Source organism: Naegleria lovaniensis, assembly GCF_003324165.1.
Source record: "Naegleria lovaniensis strain ATCC 30569 chromosome Unknown tig028, whole genome shotgun sequence".
Taxonomy (NCBI): Eukaryota; Heterolobosea; class Eutetramitea; order Acrasida; family Naegleriidae; genus Naegleria; species Naegleria lovaniensis.
In genome coordinates this window covers 316,703-331,330 of record NW_025407850.1, presented here as the reverse complement: position 1 = coordinate 331,330, position 14,628 = coordinate 316,703, and the positions used below count along the sequence as shown (strand labels likewise).

At 37.1% G+C, this 14,628-nt stretch overlaps 9 protein-coding genes across 9 annotated transcripts; 3 read left to right on the top strand and 6 right to left on the bottom strand.

Annotated features, from left to right (window-relative positions):
* Positions 1 to 70: 70 nt before the first annotated feature.
* On the top strand, positions 71 to 4,169 carry C9374_006686 (uncharacterized protein; the record flags this gene model as incomplete). The annotated part of the gene is made up of 6 exons (XM_044696573.1): positions 71 to 816; positions 941 to 994; positions 1,051 to 3,012; positions 3,141 to 3,479; positions 3,582 to 3,800; positions 3,845 to 4,169. 6 exons carry the CDS (start codon positions 71 to 73, stop codon positions 4,167 to 4,169), a joined length of 3,645 nt encoding a protein of 1,214 aa, XP_044546831.1.
* Positions 4,170 to 4,334: 165 nt separating this feature from the next.
* C9374_006685 (uncharacterized protein) lies at positions 4,335 to 5,486 on the bottom strand (the record flags this gene model as incomplete). The annotated part of the gene is made up of 1 exon (XM_044696572.1): positions 4,335 to 5,486. One exon carries the CDS (start codon positions 5,484 to 5,486, stop codon positions 4,335 to 4,337), a length of 1,152 nt encoding a protein of 383 aa, XP_044546830.1.
* Positions 5,487 to 5,590: 104 nt separating this feature from the next.
* C9374_006684 (uncharacterized protein) lies at positions 5,591 to 6,331 on the bottom strand (the record flags this gene model as incomplete). Its single annotated transcript, XM_044696571.1, has 1 exon — positions 5,591 to 6,331. The coding sequence occupies one exon, from the start codon at positions 6,329 to 6,331 to the stop codon at positions 5,591 to 5,593; it is 741 nt and encodes a 246-aa protein (XP_044546829.1).
* A 160-nt stretch (positions 6,332 to 6,491) lies between these two features.
* Positions 6,492 to 6,728, bottom strand: C9374_006683 (uncharacterized protein; the record flags this gene model as incomplete). Its single annotated transcript, XM_044696570.1, has 1 exon — positions 6,492 to 6,728. One exon carries the CDS (start codon positions 6,726 to 6,728, stop codon positions 6,492 to 6,494), a length of 237 nt encoding a protein of 78 aa, XP_044546828.1.
* A 284-nt stretch (positions 6,729 to 7,012) lies between these two features.
* Positions 7,013 to 8,765, bottom strand: C9374_006682 (uncharacterized protein; the record flags this gene model as incomplete). Its single annotated transcript, XM_044696569.1, has 2 exons — positions 7,013 to 7,801; positions 7,884 to 8,765. The coding sequence occupies 2 exons, from the start codon at positions 8,763 to 8,765 to the stop codon at positions 7,013 to 7,015; spliced, it is 1,671 nt and encodes a 556-aa protein (XP_044546827.1).
* Positions 8,766 to 8,847: 82 nt separating this feature from the next.
* C9374_006681 (uncharacterized protein) lies at positions 8,848 to 10,479 on the bottom strand (the record flags this gene model as incomplete). Its single annotated transcript, XM_044696568.1, has 3 exons — positions 8,848 to 10,003; positions 10,129 to 10,219; positions 10,323 to 10,479. 3 exons carry the CDS (start codon positions 10,477 to 10,479, stop codon positions 8,848 to 8,850), a joined length of 1,404 nt encoding a protein of 467 aa, XP_044546826.1.
* Positions 10,480 to 10,723: 244 nt separating this feature from the next.
* C9374_006680 (uncharacterized protein) lies at positions 10,724 to 12,556 on the bottom strand (the record flags this gene model as incomplete). The annotated part of the gene is made up of 1 exon (XM_044696567.1): positions 10,724 to 12,556. One exon carries the CDS (start codon positions 12,554 to 12,556, stop codon positions 10,724 to 10,726), a length of 1,833 nt encoding a protein of 610 aa, XP_044546825.1.
* Positions 12,557 to 12,880: 324 nt separating this feature from the next.
* On the top strand, positions 12,881 to 13,432 carry C9374_006679 (uncharacterized protein; the record flags this gene model as incomplete). Its single annotated transcript, XM_044696565.1, has 1 exon — positions 12,881 to 13,432. The coding sequence occupies one exon, from the start codon at positions 12,881 to 12,883 to the stop codon at positions 13,430 to 13,432; it is 552 nt and encodes a 183-aa protein (XP_044546824.1).
* A 149-nt stretch (positions 13,433 to 13,581) lies between these two features.
* C9374_006678 (uncharacterized protein) lies at positions 13,582 to 14,622 on the top strand (the record flags this gene model as incomplete). Its single annotated transcript, XM_044696564.1, has 3 exons — positions 13,582 to 13,788; positions 13,839 to 13,970; positions 14,047 to 14,622. The coding sequence occupies 3 exons, from the start codon at positions 13,582 to 13,584 to the stop codon at positions 14,620 to 14,622; spliced, it is 915 nt and encodes a 304-aa protein (XP_044546823.1).
* Positions 14,623 to 14,628: the final 6 nt, after the last annotated feature.

Below are 14,628 nucleotides of genomic sequence, written 5' to 3'. Positions count from 1 at the left end.
CACTAATTGTAATCCCTCGGAGTCGTAATTTCACACAAGACATGTTCATGAAGGTTACAACAAAACAAAAATGTCAAAATTGGGTCCGTCCCAATCCAACACCAGCTGTTTTAGGGTTGCATTGTCCCTCCTCTCAACCACAATATTACTGTGTGGTGTGTTGACCTCATGTTCCTTTGGCATTACGAATGGTGCTTCTGCTCAACAACATGAATCTTCTTCTTCAATGTTACTCGTCAATCGAACCTTTTATATTGATCCTCAACATGGTCAAAACTCTTTCCAATGTTTAAATCATTCCGACCATGAAAGGAATGAACCATCTTCCATCATACCATGTCTCTCACTCGACTATGTGATGCAACATGTAAACACGACTCTCAAATACAACATCATGCATGTGATATTCATGTCCAGTGTGGGTTCCGTCACCACTGAAACGGAAAATGGACCTTCTAGTTCTTCTTCATCCTTTTCGTCCTCTTCTTCAAAGTCGTCCATCATCACCCTTTCACAACAACAACAACAACAGGCGAATTGTGGACCTCTTTTTCAAAAACAACTTAATTTTTACGTTCAGGTATTGAAAATTAGTGGAATAACGAATAACAGAACACCAGAGGAGGAAATGATGAGGAGTGGCCATCCATCTGTTTCGTTGAATTGTAGAAATGTAAATCTCATTTCATGGATTTCACAACATGGTCCAGAAATCGTGTTGGAATTTTCCAATCTCGTATTGGATGTGCAAGTGAGTCAAGCACAACTTGTCATTAGAAATTGTTTGTTGAAACAGTTGAGTTGTCCCTATTGTTTGTAAGTAGTGGTACTGGTGTTGTGTATGGCAGTTGGTGTTGTGTTCGAATTAATGGTTCCATTCATTGTTTTCACATATATTTAAATGATGAAAACTTTCTTTTCCAAATGACTTTGTGGATAGTTATGTTCTAATGGAAGATAATTCTTTTGAGGACCTTGTTGTGTTTTATTCCAAGTAGGTTATATAGCTGTGGTTTTCATGACAAGTTTTCTCTAACACTCCATATTAAGAAATGTCAAAATTTCAAAAATGACGAGTAACAAGTCTCAAAATTTATTTCGTCTCCACGTCTATGATAATGTTCTCATACAAGATTCAACACTCAATGACACGGTCATACAATTAATTCCAAGTAGTCATGAAAGCTTAACAATCATTGAACGTTCAACATTTTATGGATCGTTGCTTGTAGGAGTCGCAACCTCAGTTAATTTACAACAAAATACTCAGTTCTATCTGAGAGATTCCTCACTCTACTACTCTATTACAATATTCAAAGAATTTACTCATGTGAATTTTACCAATACGGTTCATCGATACAATCTCGATTATGGAATTTACCAAAAAAGGTTTGAAAATTCATTGATCGAGCAAGAGATTGCGTATTTAGTGGGTGTTGATTTTGCTACCATGTCTGTTTCCTCAACCAATCGATGTGTGGTCATTTTGGATCAAACCTCTTTTCGGTACATGACCACGACCAGTGCTGTGAAAATTCAAAGTTCTGGAGTGTGGCTTTCAATTTCCAATTCCGAATTTGTTGACAATGAATCAAGAACATCTTCAGGAGGTGCCATTTACTTGAAAAATGTCTTTCAGGCCATGATTTCCAATACTCTTTTTAAGAATAATCGATGGTTGTCATCTAGAAATTCTGACGATTCGACCATAGAAGGAGGAGGAGCATTGTATCATTACAATACCTTACTTCTCATTCAAAATTGTGTATTTTTCAATAATACTTCACACAAATTTGGAGGTGCAGTATTGAGTCATGATTCACAAATATTTCAAGAAATGTCTTCGACCGCCTCTCAAAATACAGCCAAATTTGGAGGAGCATTGGCAGTGATTGGAACAAGAGAAACATACATTGCTTCGTGTGTACATTCAGAGAACCAAGCCACAGAAATTGGTGGAGGATTTTTCCTCTCTCAAACTCTGTTGACAATCTCCGTGAACATTCAAGAAAAGAACCTCAACAAGAACAAGAACAACAACAACCCATCTGAGGATGCGTCCATCATGTTTTCAAAAAACAAGGCACGACAATATGGAGGAGGATACTTTTTGGAGAGTCGATTAAGTGTGGTTCTGAATGGAGAAACATTGACCAAGATACCAAAAGAAATGTGGAAAACATTTGTGTCACTAGTTGTGCAAAATAATTGGAGTGAGGAAGGGCATGGTATTCAAGAATTTGCATCGTTTCCAGTTGAGATTCAATTGAGACATGAATGGGATCATTCTGGAGAGAAGTACAATTCTTCTCAATCCATGATTGCAACACATTTAGGAAAGAAATTGAAATATTCACTCGAGTTGATGGACATGTTTGGACAAGAAGTGCCATTCGATCAAACCTTTATGAAGCTCGTTGGAGTGGATGACAGAATCTTTGCAAAAGTATCACTCGATCCTACTAGCATGAGTAATCACTCCTCAGCACGAACTTGGAACACGAGCTTTACGTTTCAAATTTTTTCACATTTCGCAAATATTGAGCTTAATCCTTCCAATATGACCATCATTGTTGCTGCTCTTCAATGGACACCAACGGCCTATGAAAAAAGAACAAGTACCAATGTTTCTCTTTCGACTTGTCCTCCATTTTTTGAAATTACTTTATTTCAATATGAAATTACTGGAATTCCTTCTTTCTATTGTGGATTTCAAGCATGGTATTTGGTTCCTTTCATTTTGTTAGTTTGTTTGATGGTGATATTGATATTGACTTTGAGCTCATGGGTGTTGTGGAGAAAAATCAAAGTGTTGAGAATGAAGGCACTGTTATTGAATGAAAAAGAGAAGGCAGAAATGGAATTGAATGAAAAGTTGTTGAATTTACAAGCATTATACACGTCAGAATTGGAAAATAAGCATTCATTTAAAAATTGGTTGATTAAGGTCGAAGATATTAAACTATTGAAGAAAATTGCTGAAGGAGGAAATGGAATGGTTTATTTAGCCAAGTAAGTACTTTCTCGACATGTATGGATGTTATTCTTGAATATTCTATTTGAATACTATTATTAATGAAATGTTTGATTAATTTATACTATTATTAATGAAATGTTTGATTAATCGACAAATGAGATAGATGGAATCATGTGGATGTGGCATTGAAGGCCATCAAAATAGATGACAATGATTTGGATTCTTCTGAATTTGAACATGAAGCATCCTTGTTGAGTTCTCTTCGTCATCCAAATATTGTGAATTTTTATGGAGTTTGTTTGGCTGATTCTCAACAATTTATGGTCACTGAATTTATGCAAGGAGGAAGTCTTGACCATTTAATTTATTCATGTAAAAAGAAGACCAAATATTTGACATTGTCTCAGAAAATTCATTTATTGAAAGATATTTCAAGTGGAATGTCGTATTTACATGAAGGAAGAGATTCTGTGATCATTCACAGAGATTTAAAACCTGCAAAGTAAGTTATAGCTCAATAATTTCTGAAACCAAAGTGAAATTCAATGATTCACTCTTTCCTCAACATGAAATCATGCAAAACACGACATGTGTACAACAACAGCCTTCTCTTGACAAATGACATGACTTGTAAAGTCTGTGACTTTGGCCTTTCTAAATTAGCAAATGCACAAAATTCAAATACTGGTAGTGTTGGTACTTTGTTATACATGAGTCCAGAGTTATTGCTTGGAAATGACTATGATTGGAGTTGTGACGTTTACAGTTTTTCCATCATTATGTGGCAACTTGTATTCGACGAAAATGTTTTATTTAATTCTTCGTATGTGGACAATCCAAAATTTACCTTCTTCATGACACCTCAAGAATTCAACGCTTTTCACAATTCAAGGATTCTTTGGTATCCATTGTAAAATTAATTGCCGAAGGACTTCGATTGCCCATCCCAAAACTCGACAATGTTCATTCTCCACACGTGTTGAAATATGTTCGAGAAGAATTGTTATCTTGGAGCCTCCATGAGAATTCTGTGGACTCTTTACAAGATGAAAAGAATCTTGTTGCTCATGTTCAAGTATTCAATGGTTTATTCAAGCTCATGGCTCAATGTTGGGATGCAGAAATTTCCAAGCGTCCTTCCTTTTCTTCAATTTTCAAAGAATTGACTCGATTAGAGAAGCAACTGTTGTAGTTGAGTGAGATGTGTTGATTCCATAATGAAAATTGTACATGCTCACTGACCTTCATAGTAGACCTCAAGTACCAACCTCTCATTCTTAAGACTGACAATTTGTGACCTATTATAAATTCCATAAATTCTAAATGTATATGGACAACAACATCCATTTCTCGATCTTTAACGATTCAAAGAAAGGAAACTATAAATTTGACCCATCACACATAATAAAGAGATTCCAATCGCTCCTGCCATCCATACTTTTAACGTTTTGATTTCTCGATGATTTTCTTCAATCATGGAATGTAATTCTCGTATGAGCTCGTATTGCTTTTCATCATGTTTTGAAAGAGAAGCTTGTTGTAAATTGATTCGAGTATTTTCATTTTCCGATTGGATCCATGTTTTCCATTCGTTGAATTGTTGCTTGACACATTTCTCGACATGTTCACTCCATTCATTCATGACTTGATCATGTTCTTGTTGTCGTTGTTGTTGTTGCTCCTCTTTCCATCGTGTCAGAGTCTTTTCATGAAGAGCATGATAAGAGAGTACTTGTTCAGAAAATTCCTTTAAAAACAAATTGAGAGAATTTGTTAAAGCGAGATATTCCTTTCGAAAGGAACCATGTGTATGGTTATGACTTTTCATTCGGATCCGATTATTACTGTTCATAGCACTTGCACTTAATTTGGAAATCATTCGATCACTTTTACAACTACTTGGTAAACTGTAGGAACTGAATCCATCTTCACTTTCAAAATCACTGTTGTGCTGAGAGAGGGATGTACTTGGTTGTTTGATAGGAGTGGAAATTTGTTGCTCTTCTTCATCATGATGATGAGGATGTTGAGGATGGAATGAGGAAAGATTTGAAAGCTCAAAAACACCTACAGCACACGCTGGATGAGATTTCTGTGATGCTTTTGAAATGAATCCAATATCTGCTTTCAATGAAGAAATCATGGACATGTCCATATCGGAAGGATGAGTGAGATTGAGAGAACCAAGAATCGTGTGATGATTGTTTTTAGACTTTGAAAGAGTGGAATCAGAAATGGGATTAGCAGCCACAGAAACTTGGACAGGATTGGAAGAGGGTGGTACTTTGGTAGGGTTGTTGATGTTGCCATGAAGAAATACTTGATCATCACTGTGTTCAAAAGCTCCATTATTGGAATTTGAAAGATTCAAGACGGGAGACATCAAGGCTTCATGTACTGCTTCATCATCGTCAAGAGAGGAATAGGAATCGACAGAAATTGGTGTCGAAGAAGTATGCGGCTTATTCTCGGCTCGTCCAAAGAAGCCACTTAAAAAATCCATGTTCATTTTCACGTTTTTTTTGTTTTGCATGAAATTTAATTCGTTATCGGCTAGGAAAGGCGGGATTTTACAAATTTTCATAATCTTGATATCCAAGTGTCGCCACTTGCTCACTTCTCCAAGACGTACACATGTAAATCACAATTCTCCTTCAATGAGACCTCTTTCGATTTCTCTTCATTAAAGACAAAATTCAATCGGTGGGCCACTTGTGCGCTTCTCAGATTATCTGTACGACAAACAATTTCAATTTCTTTCAGGCAATCTATTGTGTGAAAAGCTCTTTCAATGATGACTTTCAAAGTGTTGGTAACAATTCCATGAGATTGAAAGGCTTCATCGAGAGCATAGCCTACTTCCATACTCTGACCGTTATTGGGTTTTCCTCCACAAATTCCAATAATTTTATGTTCTCTCAAAAACATGTGTAATTCCGAATTGTTGTCATCATGATTTTCCAATTCAGAAACAGTTGGAGAATTTGAATGGCATTCTGCATTGGTAGTCTTCTTGACTACAAATTCCTCATAGAACGAATGATGAGGATCTCTCACGAAAACAAAAAAGTTGTGTGGTGATGATAGGACTTTCGTCTTGTTGATGCTAAAGGAGAGATCTGTAAAAGCTTGTGGAGGGTAATGTTTTAAATGTTCTTTGAGAAAAGTTGCATTTCTACTCAAAAAATCAAAGTATAATGGACCACTCCATTCACCACACTTGTCCAAACGAAGGATGGACCACTCGAAGAAAGAAGTGTCTTGATCATTCCCAGAAGATGATGACTTGTTCAATTTGAAATGAAAAATTGATTCGTCTTGGTTGTGATCGACCGATAGTGAATGTAAGCACATTGCTTTCAATTTTTTAAAGAGGTTCAATTATTCAATTTCAAAACAGCGAACGATTTGCGCACCCATTCGGAAATGATCATAATCTCTGAAAATCAAACATTTTTGAAATTTACTTTTGCAATGATCAAACCAATTACATCTTGTTCCGTGATCATCTTATTTACTTCTTTTCAAAAGGATTCAAAATTCCCTTTGAGTAAAAGTTTTCATAATAATAGGCAAGCAGTGCGAATAATCCAACAAAAATTATTGATGATCCAAGGTACCAAACAAACACTGTAAATGCACGGAAACAAAATCCAGGTGCCTTTGCCGATGATTCCTCCTCCTTTTTATCCTTCTTTTTATTGGAAGTGGTGGTTGGTGTGGATGGCGACGATGTTGCAGGTGGAGCCATTTTGTTTTGAAGATCCAATGTGCGAAGGAAAAATTTTGGACATTTTTGGAGTCCTTTGATACTGATCAAAGATTGAGGCTCCTCTCCATCAAATATCCAGATCGCCTCATAACGAGCTCACTGAAGAGTTGTTTGGTTGAGATCATAGATGAATTCTAGAATTTACGAGTTTGAATAACTACTAGAATGGGATACACTTATTAATTTTCTTGAGCTAGAGGGTCAATGGAACAAGATTGTACCAAGTCACACCGAAAGACGTCATTGGAGATCCATCTATCACTTTATATGAAAGGACTAGTATCGGTTTTGACAGGTGCTTTCTTCTTAATAGGTGATGTTTCTCCTTCTTTCCTAATGATTGATTCTGAGTTAAGTGGAGAGGTCGCTGGATTAATTGTTGGCATTGATACACGTTTTGATAAAATATTTGGAGTTTCCTCTTTGGATGGGACAATATTCATTTCAAAGCCACTGGGTGGTTGTTTTGAAGGCATGTTCATCATACACATGGCTTTGTAGTGATGTCCCATTTGTGTAGAGTGAGTCAATCTCTCATAAGATTGTATCATGGCCTCAGCTTGTTCATCTGAAAGTTTTGGATTCTGCAGTAATTTGGCAAATCTAGTGTCCATACCAAGTTGATGTAAAAAATCAGATTGATATTGTGGTCCATACACTCGAACAGTTTTGAACTTCTCGACAGCCTTCTTCAACGATGAAAAGTCCACAAAGGTAGACAAATCTGCTTCTCCTGGTTTGTCAAGAGGAGACTGTGTAAATCCATGTTGATAAATTCCTTGCAATGTGAAACCCATTGGATAGTCATTACCATAGTCAATAATGAGGGAAGCTCCTTTTCTGTTATGTAAAAGTTCTCCCATTCTTTCTGCATAGCCAACTCCCATTGCACAGACCTCTCTAATCGTTCCAATTTCTTTCTTACCTTCAACAAGACTCACAAAGGTTGTGGCCATAGTGGGTCCTGGTGACAAGACAAATTTGAAATGATTTGGACTTTCTTTGGAGTCGTCAATATCTACTAGTACTTCTAACCAACCTCGTTCAGTATACTGGTAGTAATGGAGGAGAGATTTTCAATTTTGATTCATATGCCAAAATTCGAAAAATAATAATCATTTAAAAACTACCAACCTCAAAGTGATAAACGGGTAATGCATCAAAAAACTCGTGTGCAATTATTAGCACTGGAATATCACCAGTAATATTTGTATATTTCTCGAATCTATTTTCCCACCGAAATTCGATTGTGTCCATGAAGGGTTTTAATTTTTCTTTCTGAACTTCTTTAAGAGCATCACTTGCTTCAATGAGGGTCACCTGTTTCACAGATTGAGTAAACGATTTTAACAAATACGAATTACTACGTTTCACGCTATCCAATAAATCATGCATTAAAGTTCCTTTTCCAGGTCCAAGTTCAATAATTTCCAATGCTTTTGGTTTTCCTAATTTTTCCCACATGCTTACACACCATAATCCAATCATTTCGCTGAAAACAGAAGTAATTTCAGGAGATGTAACAAAGTCTCCTTCACGACCAATGACTTTTTGACCTGGTGTTGCTCCACTCATGCTTGAAATTGGTTGTTTGGCAGTATAGTAATAACCATAAATTGGGTTCAATAAACTTTCTTGCATGAACGAAGAGACTGAAATGGGTCCTGCTCCTTTAATTTTGTTTTTTAAATGTTTGACCATAGGAGTTTCGTTGTCTTTCACGACAGCTTTATCATACGTTTCAGTTATAAGAGCAGATGTATCAATGGAAATAACGTTGAACTCTTTTCCTACATCATCCACATTGGATTCCGTATTATGATCATTTCCAACATTGTTGCTCACGTTTGATTCATTGCGTTCATTTCCCTCCGATGAAGAAAAATTCGAGCTATAGCATCGCTTATTTTGTCCTGATCGGAACAAGTAGGGAATTGTTTGATGATGAAGGGAATTTTGTACAAAGAATGACTTGATAAGAGCAGAATATTTTGGCAGGGACACTTTGTTCAACATTTTTTCAATTCACACTTTGAAAATTAATAATTTAATAAATTTTCAAAAAGTTTTGTTTACCTTACACTCTCTAATAAATCATTTATTGAATGTTGTAAGCAGAAGGATAGAGTGATGCATGTTGTTGTTGGGATGAGGATACACTTATTGGTGAAGATCTTGATGATGACGCAGGAAATACATACACTTGTTGTGGTGAATGATGTTGCATCATTTCATATTCTTGTGGTTGTTGATGATTAAACATGACTGGTCTAAACAATGTTGGATTATGTTGCATCGTGGTCTGAACTGCATTTGGATTGCTAGGAGAACTCAATGGACGAGCACTTCTTCTGGCATTACTACTTGGAAACAATTGACCCACTTGAGTCACAATTTTAGCTGCACTCCAATCAAAAACAAATGATGTGAAATAAACAATGATGAGTAAGGTACAAGTCCACTCCACAATATTGCTGGCAGTACTCTTCAAACGAGCTTCAGGGTCATAATTCATGGCAGCAGATGCAGCATGGAGTACTGCATTAGAAGCAGCAGAGAGAACTTGAGCAGATAATGACGATGATGGAGTATTTTCTTGAACAGGTTGATGGCCATGTTTCAAACCACTTCCAATAATTGCTTCACCTCCATTAAGATTAATTTTAGAGAGACCATTAGCAACACCCATGGATGGAGTGTCCATTCCAACTCTCTGAACAGTTTGTGGAGAAAGTTGTGAGAACATCAATGGGCCATTTCCGCTCGAAACGACTGATGTTAAAACATTCACAACCAAAACACCAACAGTTAATCCAGTGATTGTGAGCTTGGTATAGAGTGATTTGCGTGAAATAAAGACAATGTCCTTTGCTTGCTGAGCTAATTCAGAGCAAGCCAATGCTTCATCTTGAGACAACTCTGATCTTACTTGTTCCAATTCCTTATACAATTTGTAACACTTGTAAGTGGTGAGAGTTTGAGCAATTAAACAAAATACAAAGAAACTTGAAGCTCCAATCACGTGCAAGGTCCAAGGCATGTCACTATTCGAGGTAATACACATGGAACTGATGGTGATGGAAACACATGAAGCAAGGCCCAAATAGAAAATCATGTGAAGAATGTGATGAGTGGTTGATGGTGCTGGAGGAATTGGGTCGTTGGTAGCAGCATGATCATCCTCATGATGGCGAGTCTTGATGTAATCCAACTTGTAGGAAACATTTCGAATCGATTCATTGACATTCCATAACCTATAACGATTATCATTGGGAAAGAGTATATCGCACCAGGTAAATTCAATAATGGGAAAATAGGATGTTAACGATGAGATGGAGAATAAAAGTGTAAACAAACACAAATTCACTTGATGACTTACCAATTGAAAAGAATGTTCCAATTCCATGCCATAACAACAGCCATCCAAAGCATACCCACACGAAAGATGTATCTTTCGGGAGTGAATCGAGCTGAGTGTCAAGTGTAACATTTAGCGCAAATATTTCATGATGATGATCATAATTCCAATAATTCCAATAATGTAAAATTTCAGATGATGATGCAAAAACCAACCTGTATGGGTGATGTCAGTGTAAGGAAATGGTTGAGTATGTCCCTGATAGGTGGATAGGGTATAGGTCGTTGCGATGGTTGCAACAGTGCCCAAAACAATACTCAAAGGAAAATATTGAGAAGGAACGGAATTCAAAATTGATTCGCGTCCAGCCATGTTGTTGCGATCTCTGAAAAGAATCGATTGATGATGTTGAGAAGCAATGCAACTGATGCAGAACAAGGATTTTTTAGCGGATGAACAAACTGAAATAATCATAACCATAGACTCTTGGACAGCTCGCAATCAAACATATTTCAGGCCTCACATTCTCGATTTGACAATTAAAAAGCCTGGCCATTTTCACAGGTTAAATGCACATTTAGCTTAAATTTTATGTATTGCATCAGTTAAGCAGAAGTTATCTTTTGGAAATTATTTCGTGAATGGATGGAAGTAAGCCATGTTCAGTGGAAGAGGGAACGTTGTTTAGGGAGAGTGAGTGTTGGTGCGTGGGTAAATATTCTGTAGAATTGTTGTTTGTGGTCCTTAGAGATGTGTCGTGTGAGTGCTGAGGATTTCGACTTGGAAAGTTAAACGATTTGAGAGATTGTAAGCAGTTCGAATCATATTGAGCATCATAGGGGCTAAAATGATCGCTTTCAAATGCATATGTTTGTCTCCTTCTAAATCTTTGGTCTGGATTCTTCAAATGCTCAGCGTCCAATATTGGAGAAGGCTCTGGAATATCTTCATGATGCTGGTTGACTCTCTCGGCAGTGGAAACACATTGAGCAAAATTCTGAGTCAACTCGTCAATTGAATTTCTCCTTAATTCATGATATCTTGTCATCTCTTCAATGCTTGGAAGAGTTGCAAATGTTTTCCTTCCACCATGAGTTAAATACCTTCGTTGCTCAGGCGTCAAAGTACTATAATATGCCTCACCATACAACCCATCTTGAAGCCCATGATAGTTCAGATCCGAATGGCCATTAGTACTGTTAGTGTGATGATGGTAATTAGATGAATTCATCATTAAGGAATCACCACTTGTTTTACTCGGAGATCCAAATGTGAATCCGGCCACAAAGTACGAAGAGGATGGTGGCGTTTGAGAAGTTGGTGGGCAAGAACTTACATTCGCCGAATTACTACTGAGGTGATTGCTTGTGCCATTACTACGATGGCTGGTGTTGGTAGTTGAGAATGGAGGTTGGGTTGGTGTGTAGGTACATTGGTGTTCAGTTGGTGTTGTTGCTGAATGATGATTCGGTAAGGTAATTGGTGAGCTTGTTGTTGCATTCCAAGCGTTGTTATTGGCCAAATTTGGTATGGTAGGTTGGTCTGCGTGAGAAGGAACTAATAATCCCGATGATGGAGATGCCACTGATTTTCGTCGTGTTTGATGATTTTTCTTGGTAGTGATAGAAGTACAGTTTAAAGTGGTTGGTGTACAATGAAGCACCTCTTGCTGAAAATTTGAGTTGTTCTGCAATAAATCTACGGAATGAGAGGAAAGCATTGAGTTTCTCCTAGAACCAGAATGATGTTTAGTGATCTTTGAAGATATCGCAAAGCTAGCTGGTGCAGGCTTTTGCTTTTTCGTGTGTTTTTGATCCGATGAAACTGTATTATCAATGGTAGATAATACTGACGATTGAGTGTGATGAGAATTGTTAGAATTTGTTTGGGTAGCATTGGAGGAGGATGAGGACACTGTAGAGTCATGATTGGTTGTTGAGGGTGGTTGGGGAGATTTTGATGTTGTTGTTGTTGAATGATTAGCTACATTAGAATTAAGTGTCGTTCCAGTGTTGTTTTGGTTGTTGAAAGAATTTGTGTTTGTTGTAGGTAAAAGATTCGTTTGTGATGAAGCTATATTCAGCTGTGATGAGGTAGAAGTTGTTGTCCGACCACTTCCATGATGCTGCATTGTATTTCCGTACATATTCTTCCTAATGTCGTTGGCATCCACCATCTTGAATTCAATTGTGGTCTTCTTCTTTGCTATACGAAAATGATGAACATAGGGTTGTTTAGCATTGGCAATGGTAGTTTCGCTAATACCATTATTTGAAAATTGCACATTTCCAAAATTGTGACTGCCACCTCCGTAATTGCTCGTTGTTTGGTTCGGTTGGTTTATGCGTGTATGATTGCTGTAGTTACAAGTGTTGTGGTTTGCCTTGTTATTGTTCACAATAGGTGATGTCGATGCTGTTGAGGAAGCAGCATTGGTTTGCTGCAACATTTTTTTCTTCATGAAAAGACGCTCTCGAAGGATTTGCCTGTTTTAGAATAATCTAACTCTTATTAAGATCTGCGGGAATGATAAAGAAGGTCTGCTCACAAAAATGTTCAAAGGAACGAAGTCAAGGTTGTTAAAGAGAGAAAGAAACGTTTTGTTTTTGTTGATGATAGTTGAGTCGAGTGTTTTCATTAGAAATTAAAAAAAGATGTGCAATTAGTTGTGGTCAGTTTTGAACTTTATTCCTTCTGGGTATCGCTGTGTCTATTGTGTAAAAATCAAGTGATGCATTTTCTCTAATTTTGTGAAGTCAACTTTTTGAGAAAAATGAACAAGCCAGAGATTCGAAAGCCACTTTCATTTAGAAATGCCACTCAATTACTCAATACTACAGAGGATGATAATAAAACAGTACTGGATAATGTGCTTGAAGAATCGGGCCGCACTCCTCTTTCGACAACCAAAGGAACAGACCAACCAACGTTTAATTCATCATCTTCATCAGACCAAATTTCCGATGAAGTACTTCTTGCAGAACAAGTACGAAGAGAGAAGGAAAGAAATGAACCCTATCAAATGTTCTTTTATTATCCAAAATATTTGCATCCGGAGGCTGTTGCTTTAATTGCTCAAAATTTACTTAATGAATGGGAAGAAGAAGAAAACAAATTATCTACTTCAAAAAGCAATCAACCAATTCATTTTGAAAATGTCACATCAACAACAGGCACTTCTTCTGTGTTGAAATCAACATCCAAACAACAAAATTCAGATTTATTATTATCAAGCAAGAAAGGGCAAGGAGAACAGATACCTACCTCCTCTCCACAACAGGAAGAGCTTGAATCGAACCATGAAGAGGAAGTTCAAGATGAATAATCAGTGGATGGAAACGAACGAGGGTTGATTTACAAATATTCAAATTGCGCCAAAATTTGAATTGCATTATTCGTTAAAAAAACTCTGACCGTAGAGTGTTCATCATTGAATCATCGCCTATTCAGCCTTTCAGCTCTTTCGATACAATAATGGATTTTGGACATTACAACATTCAAAGGATTGCAAAGATGATTACTCCTCTCAATGAAACTAGTGGTGGTAATAACGGAGCGATCGATGATCCAAACATATCTTTATGGAACAAGACAAATCTTGGTTTGCTGAAAACTAAAAAACCCGAGTATTATAATGTCATATGCTCCGTCATTGATAAGATGGGAGAAGCCTCAGCAAAGGTACGTGGGTGTATGAACAACAACATCAGAAGCTGACCCGATGCCATTAGGCCCAATCTCTGCCGTATGCCATCACTACTTCGGCCAAAGTTCAATTTAATGACAACAATTTGTATTTGTATGCGATCGAGAATAAGGCAATGGGAATCATCAAAGTTGGAAAAAAGAAGCTTTTTTATCGGGTATGTGCTGCTTTGGTGTTTGCCTGAAAATTAATAACTTCTTGAAATGTTTATTGGTGAATGGCAACTCGAATAGAATTTGTCTGGAGATTTTAAGGAAATTGAACCATTGTGTGTTTTGGACTTTTATGTGAGCGAATCCTGCCAAAGAAAGGGCATTGGTAAACTATTGTTCGAGACAATGACAAGCTTGGAAAACGTCACGGCTGAAAAGCTTGCATATGATAGACCTTCTCCAAAATTAATATCTTTTCTTAGAAGACACTATGGCCTTTCCGATTACATTCCTCAAAGTAATAATTTTGTAATTTTCAAGCAATACTTCACAAACAAGCAAAATAGTGCAAGCTCGTCACCACCATCAAAGAAGGATGTTTGTAACAACACATCTTCCATTGAGGATGATACTCAGAAGAGCTCAGTGACATCAAATCTTGGCCAATCACAGCCAACCACTTCCAAGTTTTTCAACAACACCTCACAACAACCACAAGAGTCATTCACTTCCTCAATTTGTTCTACACGAGGAGCCCAATACAATCCTATCACCAATCAATACAAGGCGCAAGACATTAGCAATTTAAATTCCACCCAAAAACGAACAGGAAAGAAAATAATTGCTCCTCCTACTTCATCCATTAGTTTTTTCTGAACTAAC